This window comes from Furipterus horrens, unplaced genomic scaffold (genome assembly GCF_987537825.1).
Source record: "Furipterus horrens unplaced genomic scaffold, mFurHor1.1.pri manual_scaffold_16, whole genome shotgun sequence".
NCBI classification, from domain to species: domain Eukaryota; kingdom Metazoa; phylum Chordata; class Mammalia; order Chiroptera; family Furipteridae; genus Furipterus; species Furipterus horrens.
Window position 1 is genome coordinate 2,764,026 of NW_028327186.1, and position 26,407 is coordinate 2,790,432.

The window sequence follows — 26,407 nt, forward strand, 5'->3', positions numbered from 1 at the left end:
TCTCTCGTGGAAAAGCGTCAGGGAAGGCGCAGCGCCCTGACAGCCTCCCGCGCGGTCCGTGGAGTCCGTGCGTTTGCAGGGAGGCTCGGACGCGCGGGGGTGCTCGGCCTGCAGATGAAGGAGCCTCTGCCCTTTCGGGAGACCCGCAGACTGAGCGCGGGCAGAGGAGAGGCTGGCTCCTTCCTCCGGGCTGGGCAGCCCCCGGTGGCCGCGGGGAGCGCGCCTGAGCCCACGGACAGGCTCCGAGGTTCTGGGGGGAGAGGGAGAAGCCGGCCTCCTGGGCAAGCGAGCCGGTTCCCCAGCACTGGGAGGCGCAGGCTTCAGGGCTGGGCCCGCTGCCCTTCTTGGTCACGGTGGCCCCGAGCCGGACAGGTACCCAGACAGCACAGCAGTCTTTCTGCCTGACCTGCTGGAGCTTGTTGACATAAGAAACGTCTAAACCTGTAAGAATTTGTATAAGTTTACGAACTGATGGTGACTGCCAGGAAGCAAAGTCTCAGTGGATTGAGAAAAGGCTCCAGAAGATGACAGTTTTGCACCTTATTTTACACATCAGAGCCAAAGGGGAGGTGGAAAGGGTTACATGAAATCCGTTGGTGAGAGCTTAGGGAGAAGGGGGAAAGCAAAGCGGGGAAATATCAGGGACCGGATAAAAAATAAAACTGAGAGACATATACTCCTTTCAGTGGGTGGGTACTGGATAGTTGGCAGTTAACATTTCCAGCACACGGAGGTGGAATGCCGGGCACAAGATGACAGTGGGGGCCTCTGTGGTCTGTGCTCTGGTGGGAGATTGTGCCTGAGGGGTCTGGAAAAAGGGAAATTACCCTGACATTCCAAAGGTTATGTTATTGGAGCTGCAAAAAGACAGGCGCGCATAAGGTAAAGGCTGAGCCCTGGCTGCTGTGGCTCAGTGGGTTGGGCCTTGTCCTGCAAACCAAAAGGTTGCAGGTTCGATTCCTGGTCAGGGCACATGCCTGGGCTATGGGTTCTGTCCCTGCTCGGGGCGTGTGCAAGAGGCAACCAAATGATGTATCTCTCTCACATCGACGTTTCTCTCCCTCTCTTTCTCCCTCCCTTCCCCTCTCCCTAAAAATAAAGTAAAATCTTTAAAAAAAAAAACACAAAAACACAGTGAAGATGGACCTCTGTCAAGGAAGCGGCTAGGACATGGCCGCCAGCCATGGCTGGCTTTTACTTAGGAAGTTTTCATTGCAGACCATCCTGGGTGACTCCTCTTGGTCTCTGAGTCTGTAAGGCTGCTGCCACACAGGTCTCCCCTGAGCTGGTCAGGTTTAGTGTGTGGCCTCTTTGTCATCCACAAGGTCACAGAGCAGACTTGCACCAGGGTGAGGAGTTGAGGTGCCACCTCCTAACTCCCAGGTAGCCTTCTTGTCACCGGACAGAACATCTGGTGTGTGCGCGACACCCCCACGTCCCTTCTTTTTGGAGGTGCCCAGATGGTGGGGTTCTCAGGTGAAGTAGGAGATACCGTGCAATGGGATGTGGTCCCAGGCAGCATTCTGGAGGTGGTTTTGCATTGGAGCGTCCCAACCAGGACCTGTGAGGTCATACTCCCCGTCCATGCTGTGCAGAGGAAGGATGGGAGGCCGCGCAGTGCAGGGGTTTGAAAGGCAGCAGAAGCGCCATGTTGTCTGAAGGAAATGGAACAGCCGTCTCAGGGTCAAGGTCCCCTGGAGTCCGGGAGAGCGGGTGCTGGGTGTGCTGCTCACAATGGAAGCGGCCCCAGCCTGCTCAGGGATAGCCAGTCACTTTCCTGTGTCTGCACTGGGCCAGCTTGGGGGGTCAGGGGACTCCCCCAAGGACCCTAATTAAAACCACTGCCAGAAATGCCTGTCCAGGGAAATGGGAGTGATTGTCGCGCTTCGTAGCGTCATGGTGACCGCGCGTCCTTTGCCTGCCTGTGCCCATAGCAGGCATGCCCTGTCGCCTGGTCCCTGACAATGGCACCATCCCCTGTGACGTGGCGAAAGGAGACTGTGAGCTGGGAGCTTCCTGACAGGCACAACCATCTGTGAAATGCTCTCAGCTCTTTGTTCTAGCACATGAGCCCCCAGGGTTTTGGAAGGAGCCCCAGATTCCTCTATAAAGTATTCTGTCTTTCCCCAAAGGGGAGGTGGGAGAAGAGGCCCCGGGGTGGGGTGTTTAAGACCAGCAAGTCCCCCCTTCTTGCACGACCCCAGGCTGCCTGCTCATCTGCTGCCCACCACCCTGGACTGCAGCTCCAGCCCTGGCCTGACCTTGAAGCCCAGGAGTCTGTTGGCTGGCATTTGCAAAGCTCTCTCTGTTTAAGAGAAACCCGAGACCCCGTGGCCTTTCTTCTGTTCTCTTCATGAAACTCCCTCATCCAAGAGGCAGGGTGGGCTGCGAAGCCGGGAAGACAGCCCTTCCCTGACTCTCGTCCCCCTCCCTCCCCTACAGGCATACCCTCCTCCATCTGAAAGTATCCCCAAAGACCGCTTCTGCCAACCAGTGGGGTCGGCTCTGGGGCGGGCGAATGAATATTCATGAGGACTTTGAGGCGCTTCATTGAAATGCAGGGTGGCCTCTCCTCCCAGAATGGAGCTCAGGCCGTCCGTTTATCGCCCAGCGCTGCGTTCTTCAGACAGTAATTACGCGACGAAAGGCTAAAGCAACATTTTAGTGATTTGTTTTCCGGTAACTTCTGAGCATCTCATTAGAATGATCATCTGATCTTCAGTTTGCTTTTACAAAGCCTCTCACTCACTCAAATTTCCATACCTGAAGGAGCTCTCCAAGCCCCTGGTCGACTCCGAACCCCAAGTAATTTCCTCTTTTAATTCTGTTTCATTCCAGAAAGAGTTCGTCCCCAGGAGGCCCTCCCGGACAGTCCCAAACCTGTCGTCTTCGGTAAGAAACACGAGTGAGGTTTTGCCTCTGATGCGCGCGGGGATGGGATTATCTTTCTGGAAGGACGTAGCTCTTCAGGCAGCAAGGGGGCAGTCACCCTAGCTATTGCCCAGGAGCTGTGTATGTGTGATTCGGCGCTTGTCTGAGCGCAGGGGGTCTGAGGCCGGGGCTGGTTCACAGCTGAGGGCCTGAGGGCCTGTGAGCTCTGGGCTCGCTCCTGGGCAGCCCCCCCCCCCCAGGACAATAGCAACACCCCCACCCCCACCCCTCCTTGTTACCCTGACGCTTCTGTAAATCAGAATCCTCACTGAATTCATTTATTTGTGTCATCCCTACCCAGGCGCCTATGTCAAAGGTAGACCCATATCGCCAGCAGTAGGTGCCACTGGAAACCGTTCACTCTGAAATTTGGGCAGTGTGACCAGTGTTCCGGAAGTCCACCATTGAGAAATAACCGGGACCCTCAGCGGAAGACGCTAACTTTGGTTCAAAAGAGCTTTCCTAGGCTTCTCAGGGACGAGGGGCGGCTCCGTGTTGCCGTCACCCTGTGGGTGAAGCTGTATTGGTACCCCGATCGCACTGACCCCCCATCCGTGCTTGGCTGTGGCTTGCCCCAGGAGGGCCCGTAGGAGCAGCTTTGCACGGGCCTTTGTACGCAGCAGAGCGCCTGGTCAGGGGAGGTTTGCAGGAGGCGGGTTCTGGACTGCAGATGAGCGGGCGCTTTTCTTCTTGGGCCAGAGACACCCCAGCGGCTTGGCTGTGGGCGAGATGGTGTGTGGGCTGCGGGCGTTTGAAGAAGAGGCGAGGCAGCCAAGCCAGGCATGGCACCTGTGTCCTGAGGCTGGAGCAGGTCCGAGCTTCCGATGGGCGCTGGGGGTTATGCATTCAGGGGAAGAGGCACCTGTGGGTTGGGTGGGTCAGCAGTACCTTCAGTTGTTTCACCCGCTAATGCCGCCTCTCTGCCGCATCCAGGCATCTGCCCGTAACCACGGTGTGGCGCTTGGGTAGGAAGCCCCCCATCAAACTGGGCTGTGGTCCTGTCGCAGATGTCCTGGGCGGGTTCTGGGGTGGCTTTGGGGGTGGGGGGCATTGAAGAGCCAGCCCCATGTAAGGGAGGATTCACAGAAATGACCTGATTTTTGATAAGTTTGGGTGTAAGAATAAAGGAGGCTTTTTCAGTTGTCAGTTTTCAAAGTTTGTGGATTTACTTTCATGCTCTCGAGAAGGCCTTTCCATCCCGTTCAATTTTCTATTTCGAGTCGGAAACATCTTTCGGCTTCAGATGCAGCAACCATCCTTGGCTGTAAGAGTGCTCAAGCGTTCGGGGGATTCTGGGAAGGGAGGGGGTTTTGCTCGTCCGTGGCAGTCAGGCTGGCCGCTGAGGGAGCTGTCACTTACGGGAAGCGGACTCGCCGAGGACGATGCCGTTCTGATCTCCAGGGAGCCGAGGGTCAGCCCACCACCCCAGTTCTTCCGCCCTCTAAGAACAGTTCCCCGTGAAGCTGGCTCTTTGACATTGTTCTTAAGGAAACCGGGGCTGTCACTGCTTTCTGATGCAGCCACAGGGCAGTTCTGTGGGGGCCTCTGAGGTCCAAGGTGTTTTTCACTTTTTGAGCCCAGAAGAGACCTCGTGGCATTGCTGCGTGTCCTGAAATACTGTTATCCAGCAGAATCAGCTGTAGTAGACAAGGCGCCCTGCGGCCTTCCCGGTGGTGCTCACCCGCCTGCCCTGTCCTGGGGCCGTCACTGAAGGGGCGGCACTTGTCACGATTCTCCACATATGTCTTCTGTGAGAGAAAAGTAGCAATGAGACAGGTGTTTTCCTTTTTAAAACAAAAAGTTTGTTTATTTACTTAGAGGCAAAGGGAGGGAGAAAGAGAGAGATATGTTGATCGGTTGCCTCTGGTCTGCACCCCGACTAGGGATGGAACCCGCAACCCAGACATGTGTCCTGACCGGGAATTGAACTGGCGACCTCTTGCTTTGTGGGACGATGCCCAACCCACTGAACCACACCAGTCAGGGCTGACTGGTAGTTTTCAATGTTACTTACTCTGGGAGAAGGTGGGGGCACCTGGGTTTATTCACTTTTTACTGCAGATGGAGCCTTTGGTAACTGGGGAAACTGAGCCCCAGAGTGTGTACCCGATGTCCTGTCATCGAGGGGGTCTGCATGTGACCAGCAGCGGGGTCCACATGGCACTCCTCATGGCTGTGGGGCCGATTCCTCGTCCAATTACTTCTGTCCCTCTTGATGGACAAAGCTCACGGGCCACCTGCTTGGGGGGCCTTCGCAGGACACGGAAGCCACACTGCAGCCTGGTCTGTGCCTTCCTGCCCGACGGCTGGCCTCTCAGTTGGTTTGTACACCGGCGTGGTCACCGTCCGCACGGCATCCGGTCCAGTGTCTCTGTGCAGACGGAGGCGCAGGGCGTCTCTGATCACCACGGAGCTCCAGTGACTTACACTTGGGAAGGTCACGTGTCTCATCTGTGAAGGGAGCCCTCCTGATTGTTTGGGGGCGCGGTTGTGAGAATGAACCACATTATGGGTGGGGTGTGCAAAGCCCATCCTGGCTCCCCAGAATCATTCAGTTTCCTTCCTTGGAGGAGGAAGAGAAAGGACCTGGCGTTGGCCATTGTGATTTGCGTCTAGACTCGGTGCGTGTTTTTTCAAACGCTTGAAAATTCCTGCTCTGACACCCAACTTTTTTCTTTAAGTTGCCCATTAGGAGAGAAAAAACTCAACACCTTTTTTTTAGAAGTTGAAAAATGTGTTAAGAGCCCCATGTACCGCTATGAGGTTGGCCCAACGTCCTCAGTGTGATTAAATGCAAGGAAGTGAGCTGCTTCTGGATGTCATTTTTTATTAATGATATCCACATCTAATTAATTATATCCCGTTCTAATTAATGACATGAGTGTCTGAGCTGGGATTCTCAGACTGTGTTCTGTGGAGTCCCAGGAGGTGTCTGTGAGAACGGGAATCCACCTTTAGCTCAGGCCGGGACACGCTGTCAGCTCTGAGCGCCCCATTAAAGGCCTTGAGAAGTCCTGCAAGGAGGTAACTTAATTATGTTTTTAATGCGTCATTTTCCAAACTGATTAAAAAATTTTTTTATTGATTGATTTTAGGGAGAGACATCGATTAGCTCTTCACTTATTGATGCATTCGCTGGTTGCTTCTTGTATGTGCCCTGAGCAGGGATCGAACCCACAACCTTGGTGTATCAGGACGACGCTCCAACCCACTGAACTACCTTCCCAGGTCCCAAACTGATTTTTACCACGTGCGCTCCTGGATACACAAGGAGATGCTTATTGTAGTCAGACCGATTCTATACCATAGCCGGTGCTTGGGTTGGTTGCTAAGCGACATACAGGACAACCAGGGGTGCTGCTTGGGTCCCCCCTGGCAGAGTGCCCTGCCGCGAGGTTTTCCAGGCACTCTGGGGCTGCGACAGGCTCGTCTGCTTTCTTGACTGACAAGTCACTGAACATCGTCCTTCAGTCACTTGACACATTTTGAGGGGAACATGGTGACGGCAGGGGAGGACGCCCGGTCAGCCCCAAGGCCCAGCCCTGCTGTGCCGGGAAAGTGGCCTCGGGACCCGATGCCCCTGCTTTTGTCCAGCGAAGGGCTGGTGGAGGGGCCGGGGAGCTGCGGTCAGTGGGGACAGAGTTCCGTCCCACAGGTGCGAGGAGGTCTGGGGCTGGAGGATGGTGATGGTAGCACAGCGGGATTGTCCTTCCTGCCCCCGGATGAGACACTTGTTTAGGAAATCTATTCGTAGCCCAAGAAAACATTCTTCTGCGTTAGCTTCTAGAAGCATTACTGTCGAAACTATCGCTTTTAGACCTACAGTCTGTGTTCTGTCGAGTGTGTGATGGATGGTGTCAGTTGCCTGTCAAGACTCATTTTTCTTTTCTTTTAATTTTATTTTTTCCATCACCATGTATACTCAGCATAACGTTCTCCAGGTCCATCCACGCTGTTGCAAAGGGTAAGATTTTCTTCTCTTCTGTGGCCGAGTAGAATTCCACTGTGTGAATGTCCCGTGGTTGCTTTAGCCACTCACCCACTGATGGACACGTGAGCTGCTTCCAGATCTTGCCGACTGTAAATAACGCTGCAATGAATGTAGGGGTGCTTATGCTCTTTTGAGTTGGTGTTTTGAGTTTCTTCAGCTACATTCCCAGAAGTGGGACCGCTGGGTCATAAGGCGGCTCCATGTTTAATTTTTGGCCCTATCCCCATATTGCTGTCAGCGGTTCTGTAGTTGACCCAGTGCCGTTCCTTTCTGGTCTGCCTTCTGTAAGGAGAAGGTCTGACTTCATTTTTGGCATTGGACATGAATACCCTTCAGATGCCACCTCCTGCCTTCCCTTCTGCCCCACAGCAGGGCAAGCTGATGAGATAGGAAAGCCCACGGGCTTGTGTGATGCGGGTGGGAGATTCTAACTGCCCAGGCTGAGCACCGCATGCACCGCACCCGCTTACTGCCGGGGCTACTTCCTCTCTGCCTCGTAAGCCCCTCAAGACATTTTGGGCCGGCTTTTGTGCCTGCTGCCTTCTCCCCAGAAGGGCCGATAGGCGAGTCATGGATGTCTTCCTGCCTCTTCATATGTGTGCGGCATCTCCCGTCTCAACATCTGAAGCACTTTCAGAGGGAGGCAGATCCCACCCTCCGTGGCATGAGCGTAACGCTTTGCGATGTCGCTTTTCCACAAATGAAGTCACCGTATGCGTGTGAGTCTTGGTTCGGTTCCGCCGGTCTGCTTGTCTGTCCTGTCCCAACAGCACAGGGTCTTAAACACTGTGACTTTATCTGAAGTGTGTACGTCCTTCCAGTTGGTTCCTTCTTCAGGTGGCCTTGCAGTGTCTGGCCCTTTGCGTGTCCACATGAGATTTGGGGTCATTCTGTCAATTTCCGTGGAGACATGTGCTCACATGGCCCTGCTGAGATTCTGATGCGAGTCCTTTGAATTAGAGATTCATTCAGAGGAAGACAATATCTTTATAATATTAGGTCTTCCAGTCCATGAATAGGAAGTTTCTGTCCCTTTGGGTCTCTCTTAATTTTTCTTTATACATTTATAGTTTTGTATACATGATATCTTCTGTCAGATTTCTTCCACGGTATTTGGGTATTGTTTTGGTTGCAATTGACAGTGGCTTTTTAAAAAAATTCTGTTATAATTGCTCTTTATGGGTAGGTATAAGCATGATTGTTTCTTATATATTTTCCTTATAACTAGCAATTTTGTTAAATTCAGATATTGTAATAGTTTATTTCTAGGTTCTTTTATGTTTCCTAGATGCATAATCATGTGGACTATGAATAATGACTGTTTTTTCCCCTTTTTGCATCAATTGTAAACCCCAGTTTAATGATTCTCTTCTTAGGGGAAAATCCTTCAGTATTTTATTTTAATTTATGCTGGTTGTATGAGTATTCTTAAAATTTTTTATTTTTTAATTGATTCTAGAGGGGAAGAGGGAAAGAAACATCGATGTGCAAGGGAAACGCTGCCTTTTGCACACACCCTGTCTGGGGTCTGAACCTACAGCCCAGGCATGTGCCCTGACCGGGAATCGAACCTGCCACCTGTCAGTTTGCAGGACGATGCCCAAACCACTGAGCCACACCAGCCAGGGCTTGAGTATTCTTGTTAAGAGCCAGATAGTCCCCTTTCATCTCTACTTTGCTACAAGTTTTTATCATGAGTGGGTGTTGAATTTTATCGAATACTTTCTCTGCATCTAATGAAATAATCAGAATATTTTCTCTTTCATTAACATATTGAGTTATGTGACTGATATTTAAATATTAAAGTAACCTTGCATACCCGAACTAAACCCAACTGAGTTGTGAATGATGTGATTTTTATGTATACTTGTGGGATTTGATAGTTTTTAAATAGTTTCTTTGCCATTATGTTTAAAATTGAGGTGCCTGTAATTTTACTTTTATTTAATGCTGAGGTCTGGTTTTGGTATCAAGGTAACGGTGGCCATTTAAAGTGAATTGGGGAGTGTGTCCTCTTTTTATGTTCCCTGGAAGATTTGAGGTAAAACTGGTATTGGTTTTGTGTTTGCTTGCTTGCTTAAATGTTTGTAAGAATTCAAGTGGGAGGCCACTGGGGTCTGGAGTTATTTGTGAAGAAGGTTTTTAATTAGAAATTTAATTTCCTTAGTAGGTACAGAACCATTGGGTTTTTTATTTCTTCTAGTGTCAGTTTTGCTAAATTGTATTTCAGCAATGCATTTCATAAAAATTATCACAATTGTCAGTGTTAAGGTCATAATACCCATTGATATCTCTTACAAGGAATAACGAGCTTTTCATTTCTGATACTGTAATTTGTGTGCCCTCTCTCGCCCTCACCTCCCACCCCTATTTTCATGTCTTGCTAGGGATTTATAAATTTAATTTCCCCCAAGAAGCAACATGTGTGTGTGTTGATTTTTCCTTCTATTATGCACTTTTTATATATATTTTTCCCTGCGCTTATATTTCTTTTTTTCTTCAATTTTATCTGGGGTTTCATTTGTTGTTCTTTTCAAAATACTTGAGAGTGAGTTAGCTATCTAGATTATTTATTTTTCCAGACTTTCTTGTCTTCTAATAAAGGAATTTAAGGTTGTAAATCTTGTAAGTCTACTTCAGCTGTAATATACTTTTTAAAAATTGTGGTTAAAAAACAAAGTTTACCATTGTAACCGTTTTTGAGTGTAGATTTCAATAGTGTTAACGGTATTCACATCATTGGGGGAACGGCTCTCCAGGAATTTTTCACCTTGCAAATCTGAGACTCTGTCCCCATTAAAGAGCGCCCTCTCCCCCAGCCCCTGGCAGCCGCCACCCCATCTTCTGTCTGTGGATTTGCCGCCCCATGGGAGTGGAATCCCACAGTATTTATCTCCTCGTGACTCGTCTGTTTCGCTTAGCCTGGTGTCCTCAAGGCTCATCCGTGTTGGAGCGTGGGACAGGGTGCTCTTCCCTTTCAGGCCCAAATAATTCCCCATCGAAGGGATGTGCCCCATTTTCTTCATCCCCTCACCCCTTGCTGGGCACGTGGGTTGCTTCCACCTTTTGGCCCTTGTAACGAGTGCATCTCTGGCTATAGATGAGCAACGCCATTTTTTGATATGTTGTATTTTCATTATTACTAAGTTCAAAATGTTTTTTAATTTTTATAATTATGTTCTTTGATATCTGGGTTATTTTAGAGTGGTTAATTTCCAGATGTCTACCTAGTCTCAAGTTTTTAAATTATTTATTACTAGCTTAATTACACTGCCACCCGAAACATTTTTTTGTGTGTGATCTTTAACATTTTAAAATTTGTTCAGACTCACTTTAGACTTTCCCATCATATGATTAGTCTTCACAAAATTTTCCTTGCGCATTTGTGTGTAGTTCCTCGGTGCAGTGATCTACATATATATTAAAAAGGAAAATTTTGGTAACTATGGTATTTAAATCTTCTATTTCTATTCTGACTTTTGCCTGCTTGCTATACCACGTAGTGAAAGAAGTGTGTTAAAAGTATTTCCCTGTGACAAAAATGTCCTTTTATAGTTCCATCAATTCTTTCTTTATAAGTGTTGAGAGCATATACCTAAATACATAGACACTTAAGATTTAAATTTAGAATCTATTCCTAGCAGGTTGTCCCGCTCTTTTTTCTTGGTTTATAATTTTTTAATATATTTCTTTTATCATTTATTTATTTTTTAGTTACATTAATTTTATTTTATTTTTCTCCATCACCGTTTATCCCCTCATCCCCTCTCCCACCTCCACCCACCCCTCTCTCCCCCACGATTACCACCCTGTTGTCTGTGTCTATGAATTTTCTTCCTGTCACCTTTTTTTTTTGCTCAAATTCTTTTTTTTTAAATGCCACTTTTCTTAAAATCTACTTCGTCGACTTATCAATGTAACTCACCACATCTGTTTAGTTTTTTTTTTTTTTTTTTTACTTTAGAATAGTAGCAGTTTACAGGGACGTTGAAAAGATGTTCGTGTTCCCACGCCTCCCCTGCCTTTCTGTATTGTTGACCTCTGGCGCTAGCCTGGCGCGTTTGTTGAACCGGGATCAATAAATACCCTGTTATCAACCGCAGCCGTACTTCATTCAGCTCTTCTCCGTTTTCACCCAACGTCCTTTGCCCTCCTCCAGGATCCCTGTCAGGATCCCACATGGAATTGAACTTCATGTCTCTTTAGGCGCTTTTAGATTTGGTCGCTTCTTGGACTTGGTTTGTTTTTGACGACCTTGGCAGTTTGGGGTCCTGCGCAGGTATTTTATAGACTCTCCTTCCATTGAGGTTTGTCCAGTACTTTTCTCCTGGTGAGACAGGGGCTCTGAGCTTTGGTCAGGAAACTGCAAAGGGGAGCAAGTGCCGTCCTCATCAGATCAAGGTTAACCTCCGCTGCCTGGAGATAAGGCTCCAGTGCCGTGAGGGGGCAGTGTCTAACGAATTATTTGGAATTCTGCATGGATTTGCATCTTCTTACTCATTTATACTCTTTGGTGTGTGGGTGCAGAGGAGCCATTTTCAGGCGTTATGAGGCTCAAGCTGAAACCCATGGGGTGGGATGGGGCAAACCGGAAGGGTTCGTGGCCAGCTGAACGATCCATCCGTGGCCGTCCGCCTGTGGCTGGGCCGGGAAGACGGTCGGAGCTCAGCCCAGGGTCGCTGGGTTCAAGTCTGTGCCGGTCCCTGGCAACTTCCTTTTATTGGCTCCTTTTCTTTCTGCTCTGCTTTCTGGGGCTATTTCTGACTTTATCTTTAAATTCCTATCATTAAATTCTTATCTGTCTTCTACTTTCCATTTCCAAGAACTTTTCTATTCTCTCCCCATTTCTTTTCTTGTAGCACTTCGTGCTTGGGTTTGGGAGCAGTATCTTATATTTGTCCAACTGTGTTACTTACTGTTTCGTTGATTTTGGGCAATTTCTTCCATTTCCTCCTCCTGATCTTCATTTTCTCGGGTTTCCCCCCTCCGTGACCCCTGCTGGCTCACTCATATACAGAAGGGAATCCCTGCTGGCAACTGTGACCACACATCCTCCTCTGGGAGCATGAGGACCACCCGCCCTGGGGGTCTGTCCCAGCCAATGGGATCCAGATCTCTTGGAGTGGCATGTGGGTATTGATAGCTTGATACAGAGATATTGATAGAGATGTATAGATAGAGACATAGGAGGTAATTCCTCTATTTTGGGCGACCGGAGCTGAGAACCACGGCTCAGCTGGGCATAGTCTGGGGTCAGGATGCTGGTCCTTCCGAGAGTGGGCGGAATTAATTACCACGCGTTGAAACCAGTGCCGTGGTTTTTATTGCCCTGGGGGCCCAGCACACGCTGCACCTGTAGTTTCCTGTCTTTCCGCGTCTTTGGCAAATTGCAGGGTGGGAGAAATCAAATACACCTTTCTTGAGACTGTTGAGCGGATGGAGAGTCAGGGGCTCAGGGCAGGAAAGGTAAGCTCACACCTGGGGGGTGGGGGCGGCAGTCCTTTGGCCACAGGTGTCTTTGCATCTGTACTGGAAACATGGGAAGGAAGCCGTGAGGCAGGTGTGGGGATAGGGACCCAGGAGGGACTGTCTGGAGGCAGATGGGGAGGGACCCGTGAGGGCAGTCTGGGCTGTGAGGCCCGAAGCAGGGAGTCCAGGACGCGGTATTTCAGGATCAGTACAGCTGTGTCGGCGGCAGGACGACATGTGTCGTCACCTTGCTTGCAGTCTTGCTGATGGAAAGTCTGCTGTCGATCTGATAACCCAGTTCTCGCTGCTTTGTGGGCGACCCCCACTTGCCTTTAGAAGCTCTTAGGATTTTCTTTCAGTCTTGTCTTTGAAGTTCACCATCACCCTGGCCGGTGTGGCTCAGCGGGTTGGAGCATCATCCCATAAACTGAAGGATCTCAGGTTCGATTCCCAGTCAGGGCACAGGCCTGGGTTGGGGGCCAGGTCCCCAGTTGGGGGCGCACTAGAGGCAACCACACATGGATGTTTCTCTCCCTCTCTCCCTCCCTTCCCCTCTCTCTAAAAATAAATCTATAAAATTGTTTTTTAAAAATGTGATTAAAATCTTTTAAAATTTTTTTAAAAAATACAATCTTAAAAAAGAAAAGAAAAAAAGAACAAGGGAAGGAAACACAGTTGTCCCATTACTCAGAGCCAACCCTCGCTGCTGTTCTTTCAACGTATTTCTTCCAAGCGTATTCCCTGCTGATTGGGTTGTGAATAAATTATAACAGCACGTTTTATGTGATACCCTCTTTGTAAATACTTTAATCGCTGAGTAATTAACTTCGGGACACATTGTCGTTAGCCTCACAAGGCCCCGTCACTGAAGGTTGGCGTGAGCGCCGCAGTGTGGCGCATTTCACTGCCGTGGTGCAAAAGGAAGCGGACCCCTCAGCAAGGTCGCAGCGGCTTGTGGGACAGTGGCTTTTGGAAGACGAGTCCCCTTCCCTTCGGGGCTCGTGGTGTTCTGTGACCCTGCAGCGAGGTCCTTACCCATAGAGTTTTGTCTGGCGTGCTACAGCCTATGACAGCACTGTCCTCCAGGATGGCTGAAACCCAGACTGTGCGTAGCCCAAGCAACAAAAGTGTATCAAAAAGGAACCAGAGAATATTACCTTGACCACCTGTGAGATGAAACCAGGGGACACAGCCCGGCCGGGCGGTAGTCGGGCAGAGTCTGTATCGCACGTATATGGTGCCATTTCCCCCCAGCCTGGATTGGGGGGGGGGAGCACTGAGTTCCTAGTTTTCACCTCAGTTTGCTGTGGTCCACTCTCCTAAGAGCCGGCCAACGGCATTGTCTGTGCAGAGGCACTAAGGAGGGGTACAGAGAGGAAGCTGCTGCCCCTCACTGTGGAGGATGGGCCTTTACCTCCTATGCCCCCCCATTTCAGGAGACTGTGGGCTCCGGGTGAGGGCTGCATTTCCTACTGATCCATGTGCCGTTCTAGAATTAATTGAATCTGGACACAGGCCTCGTTTTCTCAGACATGTGGCTTCTCCTGGACATTTGACTGCTTTCCAGATGGTCTTCCATGAGGGAGGTGCCTTTGCTTTTGTTAATGAGAAGCAGAGGACCTCCGTGTGTTTGCACGCAAAGCCTCCTGGTCCCCACTCTCAGGATCGTTAGCCCTCTCCCACCACGTGCCCCTGAGCCCGTCGGGAGACCGGGACCTGCGGTGCAAACAAAGTTTAAAATTTGTTATAATTTTTTTTCAACAAATACAGTTTTTATCTATTGAGATAACATGGGTTGATAACCTCCTATAAATTTCAGTTGTACAACCTTATAACGTGACCTCCCGCTACCCTGTTGTCCTTCTGTCGTTACGTGTTCCCCGTCCTAGGGGTCCCCACCAGCCCTTCCCCTCTGGTCCCCACCATCCTGTTATCGGCAGCGGTGGTGCGTTTGTTTTCATTGGCTTTGTTAGTTTGTGTGTTAACTGTTTTGTTTGACGTCCACGTATGAATGAATGAAATAACATTTTTGCCCTTTCGTATCTGACCGACGTCACTGAGCATGATACCCTCCGGGTCCGTCCCTGCTGTCGCCGGCGCGGGGTTCCCGCTGGCTCAGGCCGAGTGGCGTTCCACCGCACGCACGTGCCACATGCTCTCCATCCGCGGTCTCTCGAGGGACCCTTAGGCTGGGGAACGGTTGTAAAGGGTGTTGCAAGGAGGCCCTGGGGGTGGGGAAAAGGCCTTGAATGTATCTGTAGGGAAACATCAAGACATTATTTATTGTACAAAAGTAGGATGCGGTCCATGTGTTTGGAAGGTGTAGAGTGCCTCCTTATTGGTCTTCATCATGTCTTCTGCATCAGAGCTGCTCTTTGGGTTTGAGAGCAAGCAACCTGATGCTCTGACTGGTTTCTCTGTCACGCGGGCTTCCCACACGCGGCTGGCCGGTACCACACCTCTGCCCCGCCTCCCCGCCGGCCCTGCATGGCACCCTCTCTGTTTGGCATGGCTGTGCCTTGTTCCTGGCGGACGAGGCTGCTGGGGCGGGATGTCCTGCTGTTTAGACAGAGGTGCGTTAACAGGGCTCCGAACTGCGCAGCAGGGGTCCCCGTTGCTCTGTGGGCTTCTGACACTGTTCTCTCTGACGTTGCCCCCGCAGTGGCTGCCTCCTGGTGACGATGGCCGTGTGAGCGCCTGCCATGGCCAACCGCAAGCGTCAGACCACAGCGAGCAGCATGCTGGACCACCGAGCGGGGCCGGGCCCCGCGCCCCACGGCCAGGAGCCTGAGAGCCAGGGTGCGGAGCCCGCCCTGGCAGAGTGCGCGCCCCACGGCCTGGACCCGGCTGCCCTGCGGCCCGACAGCCCCCTGCCCCCAGAGCAGGGCTGCCCAGAGCACAGCCCTGATGGGGACTCCAGCTCCGACTACGTGAACAACACCTCGGAGGAGGAGGACTATGACGAGGGCCTCCCCGAGGAGGAGGAGGGCGTCACCTACTACATCCGCTACTGCCCCGAGGATGACAGCTACCTGGAAGGCATAGACTGCAACGGGGAGGGGTACCTGGCCCCCGGCACCCGCCCCCTGGAGACGGACGAGTGCCAGGAGGCCGTGGAGGAGTGGACGGACTCGGCGGGCGCGCACCCCCGCGGCCGCGGGCACGAAGGCCGTCTGGGCTACCAGGAGGGCCGCCTCCCCACCCCCGAGGATGAGGCCTCCGTGCTGGAGGCCCCGGACCAGGAGGACAGCCTTGACTACTGTCCCGGCGAAGAGGGCTTCCAGGACTACTACCCCCCGGAGGCCAACGGGAACGCAGGCGGCGCGTCTCCCTACGGCCCAAGGCGCAGCGAAGGGGACACGGAGGACCAGGAGGAGGACATCGACCAGATCGTGGCCGAGATCAAGATGAGTTTGAGTATGAGCAGCATCGCCAGTGCCGGCGAGGCCAGCCCTGAGCATACGCCAGTGCGGGGGCCGGAGCCGGGGCCCGGGGTCCCCATGGAGGCCAGCCGTGGCCCCAGCAGACATGAGGGAAGGCCCAAGTCGCTCAACCTCCCTCCTGAGGCCAAGCTCCCTGGAGATGCTCAGCGGGGCTTCAAGAGCAAGACCAGGACTCCCGAGGACAGGCCACGGTGGCCCCAAGAGCAGGTAGGACTCTGGCTGTCCCCAGGGAGCAGTGGAGGGGCCCGAGGGCACAGGATGCTCTGGGGTAGCCCGCAGTTCCAAACGCGGGCTTAGTTCCGCACGTGGTTCATTACGTGCATGCAGACGCGGACGTGGTCTGGTCGCTCAAGTTCACCCCTTGGGGGGGTGTTGGTAAATGCCAGGAGACTCTCCTGGGGGCTGGTTAGCATCCTGTGCGCCCCAAAGACACCCCCGCCCACCCAGAAGAGATGGGGTCCCCAGCCGGCTCGTGGTCGGGGGCGGTGCCTGTGACTGTCCCCCTCCACCAGGTGGCTCTTCAGGTCGGCAGGACATGGGCAAGGGTGTGGGACGGCTGCTGCGGCCAGTGTGGGGGCCGCAGCCCGAGTGCCCTTCACGGGGGCCGTTCTGTCCCGGTGACGTTCCACCGGGAACCCAGAGGCCTTGGTGCGATGGGCAATTAGCTATAAATAACCATTTTGAAAATAATTACGTGAAGGTTTGACAAAGTCTCGGAGAAGCAGTGCATGCTAATGAGTCCGATGGATTTGAGCAGGACCGTATTTTCTTTTAATTATAACAAAGTGAAGTGTGTTTTCTACTAAACACGTTCGAAAGGCTGCCTTTGAAACTGCACCCGCTGTCCGTCTGTAAAGAGGCTGCTGTGATCATTAGGCTCGTGGAAAGAAACTTGTGTTTGGCTGGTTCTGTGGACACAGGGAACGAGCTGCTTCCACTCTGTTTTTAAAGCCTTGATTGTTCCTTCGTTTCCGAGAAGAGTTCGCGCATTTGAAAAGTGCATAGAAGAAGAGCTTGTGTTTGGGAGAGAAGTCCGGTTGGTTCACCGTTAGGTTTTTGGTTCATACATTTGATGCCTTTTGTTCTTCAAGGTTGTTAAGTGTAAATTGTCACTTACGGCAGGTTTGCGTGTGATGCGGCCCGTGGGTTGTCGGGGCGCCCGCCAGGGGCAGGCGGCTTGGGGGTCACGGGCTTTGGGCCAAAACACGGCCGGTCCTCTGCAGGGTTCGGCCGAGCCGGACCAGCCCCCGTGGCTGGCCACGCCACCCCCGCCACGCGGTGGCGGTGGTGCCCCAGGGGTCGCCGTGGGCTGCCTGAGGCGGGGGCAGCCGCTCTGTGGGGTCACAAGCAGTTTCCGTGACAAGTCCTTGTCAAGACAAAAGGATCTTGAGAGCCCCGTGGGGATGGGCGAGTGGATCTCGGGCTTTCCTGGAGCCGGATGCCGACGGGAGTGGACGCGTGGGCCTTCGGTTTGGAGGTGCAGTGGATGGATGATGGGTGGGGGGGTGGTTTCAGGGGGCGGGCGGAGGTCGGGGCCATCCTGAGCCGTCGCTGAGAAGTCCAGAGGAGGTCCCTTTAAAAAGTGCCACCAAGTGGGAGAGCAGGTGACCTCTCTTCCAAAATAAGGTCACCTTGGAGCAAATGCTATTATCCTGCTGCTGGAAGGGCGGTGTAAGCTGGTCAGCTCTTGGCTTTGGCAAGGAGCGGCTGCGTCCTTTCAGAGGGCTGCCTGTGGCATCTGTCACGGGAGAAGGTGCTCTAAAGCCACCTGCTCTGTGCCTGCAGTTCTCCCTTAGGGCGCTTACTGCTCGGAAGTCAGTGATTTCCAGGTCTGCGCCCCTGTGGGCTGTGCGCACATCAGCCTTCCATCGAGTGGAAAGCATTTGATTTATACGATGTTTGGATGGCAAACAAAGTGCATGTTTTGAGTATTCGGGGCTTTTATGATCTCTGTTTATTCTCGGTCCGGCGAGTGCTTTCTAGAGAGAACCCTCTGACAATAGAGAACCAAAGAAAAGTCAACACATCATAGCCAGGTTGATCCGGCAGTTCAAGCCTCAGGCCCGAGGCTACGTCCCGCGCACGGTGCTCATCCTCGCTTGGGTAGCGGCGCCGTTTCTGTGAATGGGCCTCAGATCGAAGCTTCATGAAGGGCCTTCCGAGATTTTGGTGGGGATGCCGGCCCCAAGCAGGAAGGGAGGCCGCTCAGGGCGCAGGGACCCTCGGCCTGCCCAGGGAAAGGGGCACGCTGGCTCGGCTGGTGCCTTCCCCCATGCCACGTCTCCCATGTGGCGGTCCCGAGAGGCGGAGAGAGGGGTGTCCAGGGGTTGCTGGCGCCCAGGTGCCCTCTGTCAGGTGCCACAGGGCAGCAGGTGCACCAGGTGGCCCGGGGCTTGCACTGTGCCCAGGACGGAGCTCTGTCCTGACCTGGCCCCCGGGAAGCACAGAGCCGGAGGACAAACCTGCGGTCAGGTGCGAAGGACTGGAGTTTATGGGGGCGCAGGGGCGTAGCCCACCCCAGGCCTCTGTGGTGTGCGGCTGGCCTCTTCCTTCCCCCCAAGTCTTGTCCACATTCTGCAGCCGCCCGGCTCCTCTGCCTCACCTTCCCTCTGCACACGGCAGCCTGCACAGAGGGCTCCGGGCCCTCCAGTGTCCCTCGCGTGGATGACCGCTGCACCTGTCGTGACTAATTCTGGGGACTGCCCTGGCGAACAGAATCCAGGCTGGTACAGCCTCGGCCTTGCCAGACCCTCCCTTGATCTGCCTGAGCTCCCAAACTTGATTCCTCTTCGCCCATTTGGTGCATCAGCCTTGTGGACCAGGTCGGGTTTTATGAAGTCTCTGACGCCGTGTGACAGGAGGTGGCGGTACGGTCGCGGAGCGGTTCCTTCCGCAGGAATCTGAGGTTGCCTCGTTGCTTTCAAAATCTTGTTTTTATTGTCTGAGAAGATCACATAAAGCCTTGGAGAGAGAGCAGGTGGCAGGGCCAAGGCACCGGTGCCAGAGCCGGGGAGCCGGGTCCCCACCCCTGCCCCCACCGCAGCAGCGCCCAGTTCTGCAGCCTCAGACACGCTCCCTGCCCCGATACCTGCTCACGTCCTGGGGCTCTGAGGAGCAGGGGTGATAGGGCTCCCAGGGGCTCCTTCAGGATGTGGGGCAGGCAGAGGGGGAGGCCCTGCCCACCGTTGGGTCCGGGGCCATGCTGAGCAGGGCCACCAGTGAGCATGACAGAGTCCCTGTCTTCTGGGGGACAAATCAACACTGCGGCAGGACGAGAAGGTTGTCAGGAGTGGCCGGGGACCCCCTGGAGATGGGTGGGGTGTATGTGCCCCCTGGGCGGGGCCAGTATGGGGTGGGGGCGCTGCTGAGGTTTTCTCAAGCCCCTGCTGTCTGCAGGCCTCCCTCAGGGGTCCCTTCTGCAGCCCCTTTCTCTCAGCAGCCCTGAATTTGGGGGAACAGGGCAACACCCACAGATCTCCAAGGGCTGCCCTTTCTCACACTTTTTTTGGGGGGTGGGGAGAGCAGGTGATGCTTCTTTGAAAAAATTTTTTATTTGATTCTCGGAGAGAGAGCGAGACATCGATTAGTTGTTCCACTCATTTGTGCATTTATTTGTTGATTCTTGTATGTGCGTTGCCTGGGGATCGAACCTGCAACCTTGGTGTATCAGGGTGACACTAACCAACCAAGCTCCCTGGCCAGGGCCACACTCAGCGTCTAATAGGATATTAACTGAGTACCCCACCTTCTGGGCAGATGAGCCAGGCTTGGGACCACCAGTCTCTCGCTGACCCCAAATGCTGCCTGAGGTGCGTCTTTACTTGGCACTAACCCCCCGTCCTTCAGAGCCGCCCCCGCCCCACCAGGCGGCTGTGTTCTCTCCCTCCCTCCCGTGTCCCATGCACATCGGCACCTGCGACGTGCCGGGCACTGGGGGTGCAAAGATGAAAATGGCATGAGCCTGCATCGCAAACCTCCTTCTAGGGGAGTCAGACGTGCAGAGGCTCCCGTCCAGTTGGGGCTGAGCACTCAGGAGAGGCCCCTGCCTAGGCCGCGAGTTCCAGGCCAGCTTCTGGGGGGCGGGCTCCAGTGGGGGTGATAAGCAGAGACACTGAGACCTTGGGGGGAACTTTGAATTTCAACTGACCCGGCAGGACTTGACCTGGAGGCGCATGAGTGTCCTCTGTACAGAGTGGGGACCTGGGTTGAAGTTGGTGATGAGAGAGGGACAGAGAAGAGCCATCGGCGGGGTTGGGGAGGGTGCAGCCAGGAGGCAGCCAAGGGGCAGGGGTGACGTGAAGGCCAAGTGCAGCCAGGCCATTAGGGGAGCCCTTGCTGGATGGCTCTGTGGCACCTCTGGTTGACCGTGAGGGCATAGGTTGGTGTGCGGGAGCAGAATGGGGGAGCCAGGAAGCGTCTGTAAGGACAGGTGGGGACCACGGAGGTGCCAGCAGGGAGAAGCTGCCCCCTCCCATGTCCTGGGGGCCTGAGACACATCCAGCTGACAGAACCGGTGAGTCACATGACATTCCCTAGCAAGTGCTGGGCTCCGTGGAAGAACTTTTAGAAACGCCTGTTCAGGAAGGACGGCCATGTTGCCAAACACGGGACTCAGAGAGGTGTCATTGCACGTGGTGTGCTCGCGAGATGCGCCATCATGGCGATGACACACAGGCTCACCCCAAGCGTTAAGACGCAGCCCATGCTGATCAGTTGCTCAAAACGTCACGGGACTGGGGTACAAGGAGGCTAACCCAGCGTAACTGCCACCCTGCCTCAGGCAACCCACGGGCAGCTCAGGGAGTCCAAGCAGAGCCCAGGAATGCTGCGGCAGGAGGGGAGGCAGAAGGGTGTCCCCATGGCCGAGGGTGGGCCCAGCAGCTGCCAGGGTCGGGTCTGCTAGCTGACTCTCAGAAGAGAAGCTGGTCTTTCTCTGCCCGAGACCATGCCAGGGCCCCAAACGCTTGGAGCTGAAGGATGCTTGGACCTGGGAGAATAGAGGCGTGTGGCCCGGCTCCTCCAGTGTCAACCAGGCCTGCGTCTGGTCCCGGTCCATTTGAGAGGCTGTCCTTGGTGCTGACATGTCGCTGTCCTTGGTGCTGATGTAGCACTGTCCTTGGGGCTGACTCATTGCTGTCCTTGGGGCTGATGCCCTGTTGGGTCTGCCCCATGGCTGGCCACCTTGCCCTGCTCTGGGTGCGGTCAAGCCCTATGGTTAGTGAGCCTGAGCTAGACTTTGGGTGTGGGTGTCACTCAGGAGAGCAGCCTGGGGCATGATGTCTGGTTGTTTGGTGGGATGTTTACTGCGTGCGTGTGCGTGTGCGTGCGTGTGTGTGTGTGTGTTGGGTGTCCATTCATCCTTCTCACTCAGCCTTCATTGGCCCAAACCCTTGCTAACGGCTTCTGCTTCTGTGGCCCGTTTGGCCAGTGTGGCTTCCGATGCAGCCGTACCTCTAATCTGACACTTCCCACATGGACTCAGGGCTGGCTGCCTCCCCTCAAAGCCGCCGTGTGTGCCAACTGGAGACATCTGTTCCTGACCACCCCTCCCCGTGTGTCTGTGTCTGCTGGCTTTTGGTTATTATGCACAGTGACACAAACTCGCCCACCCAAGAGTCTCTGCCAGACCTGGGCCCCCCCCACCCAACCAGGCCTCTCTGTGTTTCTGGTCCTTTTACCCACTGCTACTGCTTCATTCTGTTCTAGTCATGGAAGATGGCCCCTCTTCCCCTGGCTGGTGCGGCTCAGTGGACTGAGCACCAGCCTGCAAATCAAAGGGTCATGGGTTCAATTCCCAGTCAGGGCACATGCCTGAGTAGCAGGCCAGATCCCCAGTTGGGGGTGCACGAAAGGCAACCATACATTAATGTTTCTTTCTCTCTTTCTCCTTCCATTCCCCTCTCTCTAAAAATCATAAGTAAAATAAAAAAAAAAAAAAAGAATATGGCAACTCTTCCTTGCTACGATCTAGTCCCTGATCATTCACTGGGACCCCAGCACACTTTCAGAAATATGGAAGTTCATCTTCCAGGAAGGAGGGATAACCCAGCCACTCACCAATCCACAACTTACTCCAGGAGCAAGAACAATGGCAGCTCACGGCGGCTCTTGCTGTGTTAAGATTGCAAATCATGGGAGGTGGTGAAGGAAAATTGCTCCCTAACATCTTACTCATATTTAATCTCCACCCCCCCTTTTTTAAACACCAAGAGAAATGAACAAGAGTCAATGAATTCCAGTGATTCCAAACCATTAAAAAATGGGCAGTGTGGCCCATATTCAGAGCTCATGGCCTGCTTTGTTATTTTATGTTTTATACTTGCGGGATTTTTGCCACAGTTAGTGATAAAGCACCAAAGAAAGGCTTTTAGATAAAACAGAATAGTATCCGTCCTTTCGAAGGAAGGAAGTTCTGACATGGGCCACAACATGGAGGTCGCTTGCAGACACCGTGTTACGTGAAATAGAGCCGACCGCAAAGACAAATACTGTAGATTCCACTCATGTGAGGAATCTGGAGTAATTAAAGTCCCAGAGATGGAAAGTAGCGTTGTGGTCGGCAGGGGCTGGGGGAAGGGCAGTGGGAGGTAGGTTCCTGGGGCCGGAGTTTTCACTGGGGAAGACGAAGAGCTTTGCAGACAGATGGGTGAGGGTCATGTAACACTGTGCGTGTGCGTAATGCCCCTGCGCTGTGCACTGAAAAGTGGTTAAAAAGTAAACTTGATTTTATGGATACAGACCACAATTAAAGAAAAAGAAGCTGGTCACCGGGCCATGGGTCTGTGCAGCTCTGGGGGGTTTTCAGGAGCAGAGCCAGGATGCAAGTGAGCCCTCAGTGGGAAGGGGGGGCCTTCCCTCTCCTCCTAAGTCTTGTCCAGCGACGAGCCTGACCCCTCCTTCTCAGGAGTGGGCAGAGTGGGTCCCAAGTTATTAAAACCATTGGGCTCTTGATGTCATTTCGGTCATGCTTGGTATTAAAATAAATTTATATGGTCAAGAACACCAGTAAAATAATAGCCAATTCTATTCTCTCGCCTTAGTCTCAGTTTTAGGAAAATGAAATATTCTACTGGGCATATTCATAAAAGTTGAACAGGTGGATTTAATAGATGCTAATGGGATCGTCGGTATCTTCTTCATGTATTAGCTGGTTAAGCTTGTTTTTCAAACTACGGATTGCAGGCCTCTCTCTGTATTAGCGTTCGGAGCTGTAGCCGGTTCCGTGCATGATTTAGGGCCCATAGTATTGACTGATTGAGGTCCTCGTCCCGGAGTGTGGACTCGGCTATTTCATGCTGGGAATGGTCCCAGTTCAGATAAGTGGAATTTCGATATAGAAGACGCCCTTGGAAGTGGAATCTCCTATTAGTGATGGTTTTCTTTGGCCTTTTACCCCTTTGTTTTATTCATTTCTCGCCTGTCAGGCTAGTTTCCTCAGGATGTGCGGACAGGCCTCAAGGCTGGGCGCGCACAGTGGGGGCACAGGGGCACGTCGGAGGGTCACTGTCATCAAACTGCTCGCTCAGGGCTGCTCACCCTTAAATCAGCGGGGGCCGGGGTGCGTGCAGCGGTGCAGCCAAGTTGCGGAATCTGGGGCGCAGCCGCCGTGCCGGCCACACCCGCCATTCCCTTATTTGAGAATCGAACAAAACCAGACGCGATCGCCTCCAGTTCTGGAGCTCGCTTTGCTTCTCGGGGACTCCGCTGTGTGGGTATTCGGCGTTTGGCTCTCGAGGAATCCTACGTTCTTCCTGCGGCAACCGCACATTTTACGGTCCCATCAGTAATGCACCAGGGTTCTGGTTACGCGCCAAGACGAAAGACTTCACAGGCCCTGGCCGCGTCGCTCGGTTGGTTAGAGCATCGTCCCGACGGGCCAGGGTTGCGGGGTCGGTGGTGGTGATTTTGGCCGGCAAGGCCCAGGGAGCTGGCCACAGGGGCCTTCCCTGGAGATGACAGCCAGATACAGCCAGATACAGCCAGTCAGGACAAGACGCCTGTTACACTTGAACTCCAGATAGACAAAGAATAGCTCCGTGGTGTAGGCGGGCTCCGTGATGCCCTGGGTGTGGGGCTGACGGGTGCGGGGAGGGGGGGGGGGGGCCCTCCCATTCCCAGGCGTCGGCTCGTTTCCTAGTGACTCCTGTCACGATTCTTGCAAACCACAGATGGCTTAGATGAGATACGGTCACCCCGATGGGGATAAATATTAGAAGAATAAATTCTTCATCCGAGCTCCCACTCTCCTGCAGACGAGTATCGCTGAATCGCGGAGGGACGGAAGAAGAACAACATTGTCGTTTTTCGGAGCCACCTGCTTGTCAGGATGGGGTGAAGGGCCAGTGGGAGCTGCGCAGGGGCTGAGTGCGACCGTGGCGTGGCCCCGCGCGGAGCGTCCGTCGTGCAGGCGCAGGGTCCCAGCGGACCCCCCTGCGCTGGAACATGCAATGAGGGGGGATGATGGGCGTGTTGGGGAACAGAACGTGAAATGGTTTCCCGAGAAAGGCTCTTTTTTCACCGAGCCCTCCCCAGCCCGGGGATTTCTTGGCCATGGAGTCCCGTGTGAGGGGAGACAGGGCAGCCCACGGGGAAATCCTGCAGGACGTGGTCTGCGCTCCGGCTCTGCCCCGGCCTCGAGCTCCAGAATGTGTCCCTAACCCGCGCGCCGCTCAGGAGGAAGCTTGGCAACATTCGGCATTTGTCACAGACGCGTGCGCGCGAGAGGGTGTGCTCGCGAGAGGGCGTGCGCGCATGAGGGATGCGCGTGGGCGTGAGGGTGTGCTCGCGAGACGGCGTGCGCGCGAGAGGGCATGCGTGCAGGCGTGAGGGTGTGCTCGCGAGACGGCGTGCGCGCGAGAGGGCATGCGTGCAGGCGTGAGGGTGTGCTCGCGAGATGGCGTGTGCGCGAGAGGGCATGCGCGCGGGCGTGAGGGTGTGCTCGCGAGACGGCGTGCGCGCGAGAGGGCATGCGCGGGGGCGCGAGAGGGCGTGGGCGTGAGGGGGCGTGCGCGCACTGGCCGCTGTTTTACGCAAAGCCATGCAGGTTATGTTGCCATGTTTTCGGTGACATCAAGCGGCCGAGATCAGAATGGACACTTAAAAAAAAATCCTGGCTTTCGTTTCACCAACGGGGACCAAGATCCTTCATTAGAACAATTTATTCACACCAGTTTATTTCATATCACAGGCTCTGCCCTGAACAGCTGTCCCTGGCCCTGGCCCGTTATGGCCAGTCTGAGCCACATGTTCTTGTTTGTTTTTAGGGCTCCGCGGGGGGCGTGGCGGGGGTCCCTGCCCCGTTCGCATGCTTTGCCTCCTGTCTTTCACGGGCCACCTTCCCCGAGAGCGGCGAGGCCGGCCCTCCCCGCGGGCTGTGGGGACACAAGGGCCCCGGCCGGCATCCCGTGCCGCGAGGGGCCGGGCTGCTGGAGCTTGAGGAAAAGACCAAAGGCTTTAAAGCAGCATCTTCATCGGAGACGCCAGGAGCCCCAGGTCCGCGTGGTCCTCTCGCCACGCGAGTTTCCGAGGCTGCGCCCCAGGCAGCGAGCCGCCCATCCCTCCCCGGGGATGAAGATCAGAGCAGCAGATGGGATCTCCGGAGGAGAAGTAGCGGAGCCCCCCACTCCTGCCTCTTTGCAAACAGCCCTGGATCTTCAGCCGCGGTTGTCACAGCGACGGGTGGTCTGGAGGGAGTGCGAGGAGATGCTGGTGCGCGGGAAGCGCGGCGCCGGGGGACGGTTGGGGAGCGTGGGCCCGTGACCTCGCGTCGCTCGTGGGCCGCAGGGCACGGCTCCAGTCGAGCAGCCGCCCTCGCGCGGCCTCTTCCCGGGTGCGCGTCCGCCCTCGTGAGGACCTGTCGCCACGTCTGATTGCACCTCCGTGCGGTTCCTGGAGTCGTCAGGCTGATGGAGGCCTCCTGGCGGTGGCGGGGCTCGTGGGGAGGGGACAGGCGTCCCTGCCGGATGCGGACGGCGTTTCCGAGGTCACAGGCGGGCGCCGCCGCGCGAATGCGGTCAGTGCCACCGAAGCGCCAGTTTAAAATAGTTAGGACGGCACACTTTACGTTATGAGTGTTCTACCACCACTAAAAATAATGATACATAAATTAGAAAATATGACTCAAATATTTTGGAATAGAAGTATACGTTTAATGAAAGGCTGGTTTATATCAGGATATGAACACACCCACACACACACATATGCGCACCCATGCTGTGTACACAGGCGGTTTATAGAATCGTGCCACGTAGCTTGGTCCGTTTTCTGACATCTGGGAACACCGCCCTCACCTTGAACTTTCCCGTTCCCAGGTCGGCGATGGCGCGGGGCAGCCCAGGAAGCAGCAGCGCTCGGATCTCAATGGGCCCGCCGACAATAACAACGTCCCGGAGGTAATTTTCCCAAGGCTGAGCGCTCGGGCCCAGGGCCGCCCACCCTGCCGGGGTCAGCTCACCCTCTCCAGTGTGTGTCCCCTCCAGCGCCTTCGGGCAGGGCGTCCGGGTCAGCAAAGCTGGGCGGCCCCGTAGTGGGAGGGAATGAGGGCAGCCCGCTGGCCCCGCTGAGGCAGGCTCAC

The 26,407-nt window shown here is 54.1% G+C and overlaps 1 protein-coding gene across 7 annotated transcripts in view; it reads left to right on the top strand.

The window, feature by feature from the left end:
• APBA2 (amyloid beta precursor protein binding family A member 2) overlaps positions 1-26,407 on the top strand; it is a 113,723-nt gene that overhangs the window by 65,177 nt on the left and 22,139 nt on the right. For 6 of the 7 annotated variants that reach the window (XM_090263569.1, XM_090263567.1, XM_090263573.1 and 3 more), the window contains 3 exons: positions 2,839-2,892; positions 15,054-16,041; positions 26,145-26,225. In XM_090263569.1, the coding sequence (XP_090119695.1) occupies positions 15,094-16,041; positions 26,145-26,225 (1,029 nt within the window). In that variant the 5' untranslated portion in view covers positions 2,839-2,892; positions 15,054-15,093. The remainder of the gene's footprint in view (positions 1-2,838; positions 2,893-15,053; positions 16,042-26,144; positions 26,226-26,407) is intronic. The other variant, XM_090263570.1, reaches the window with a different exon arrangement.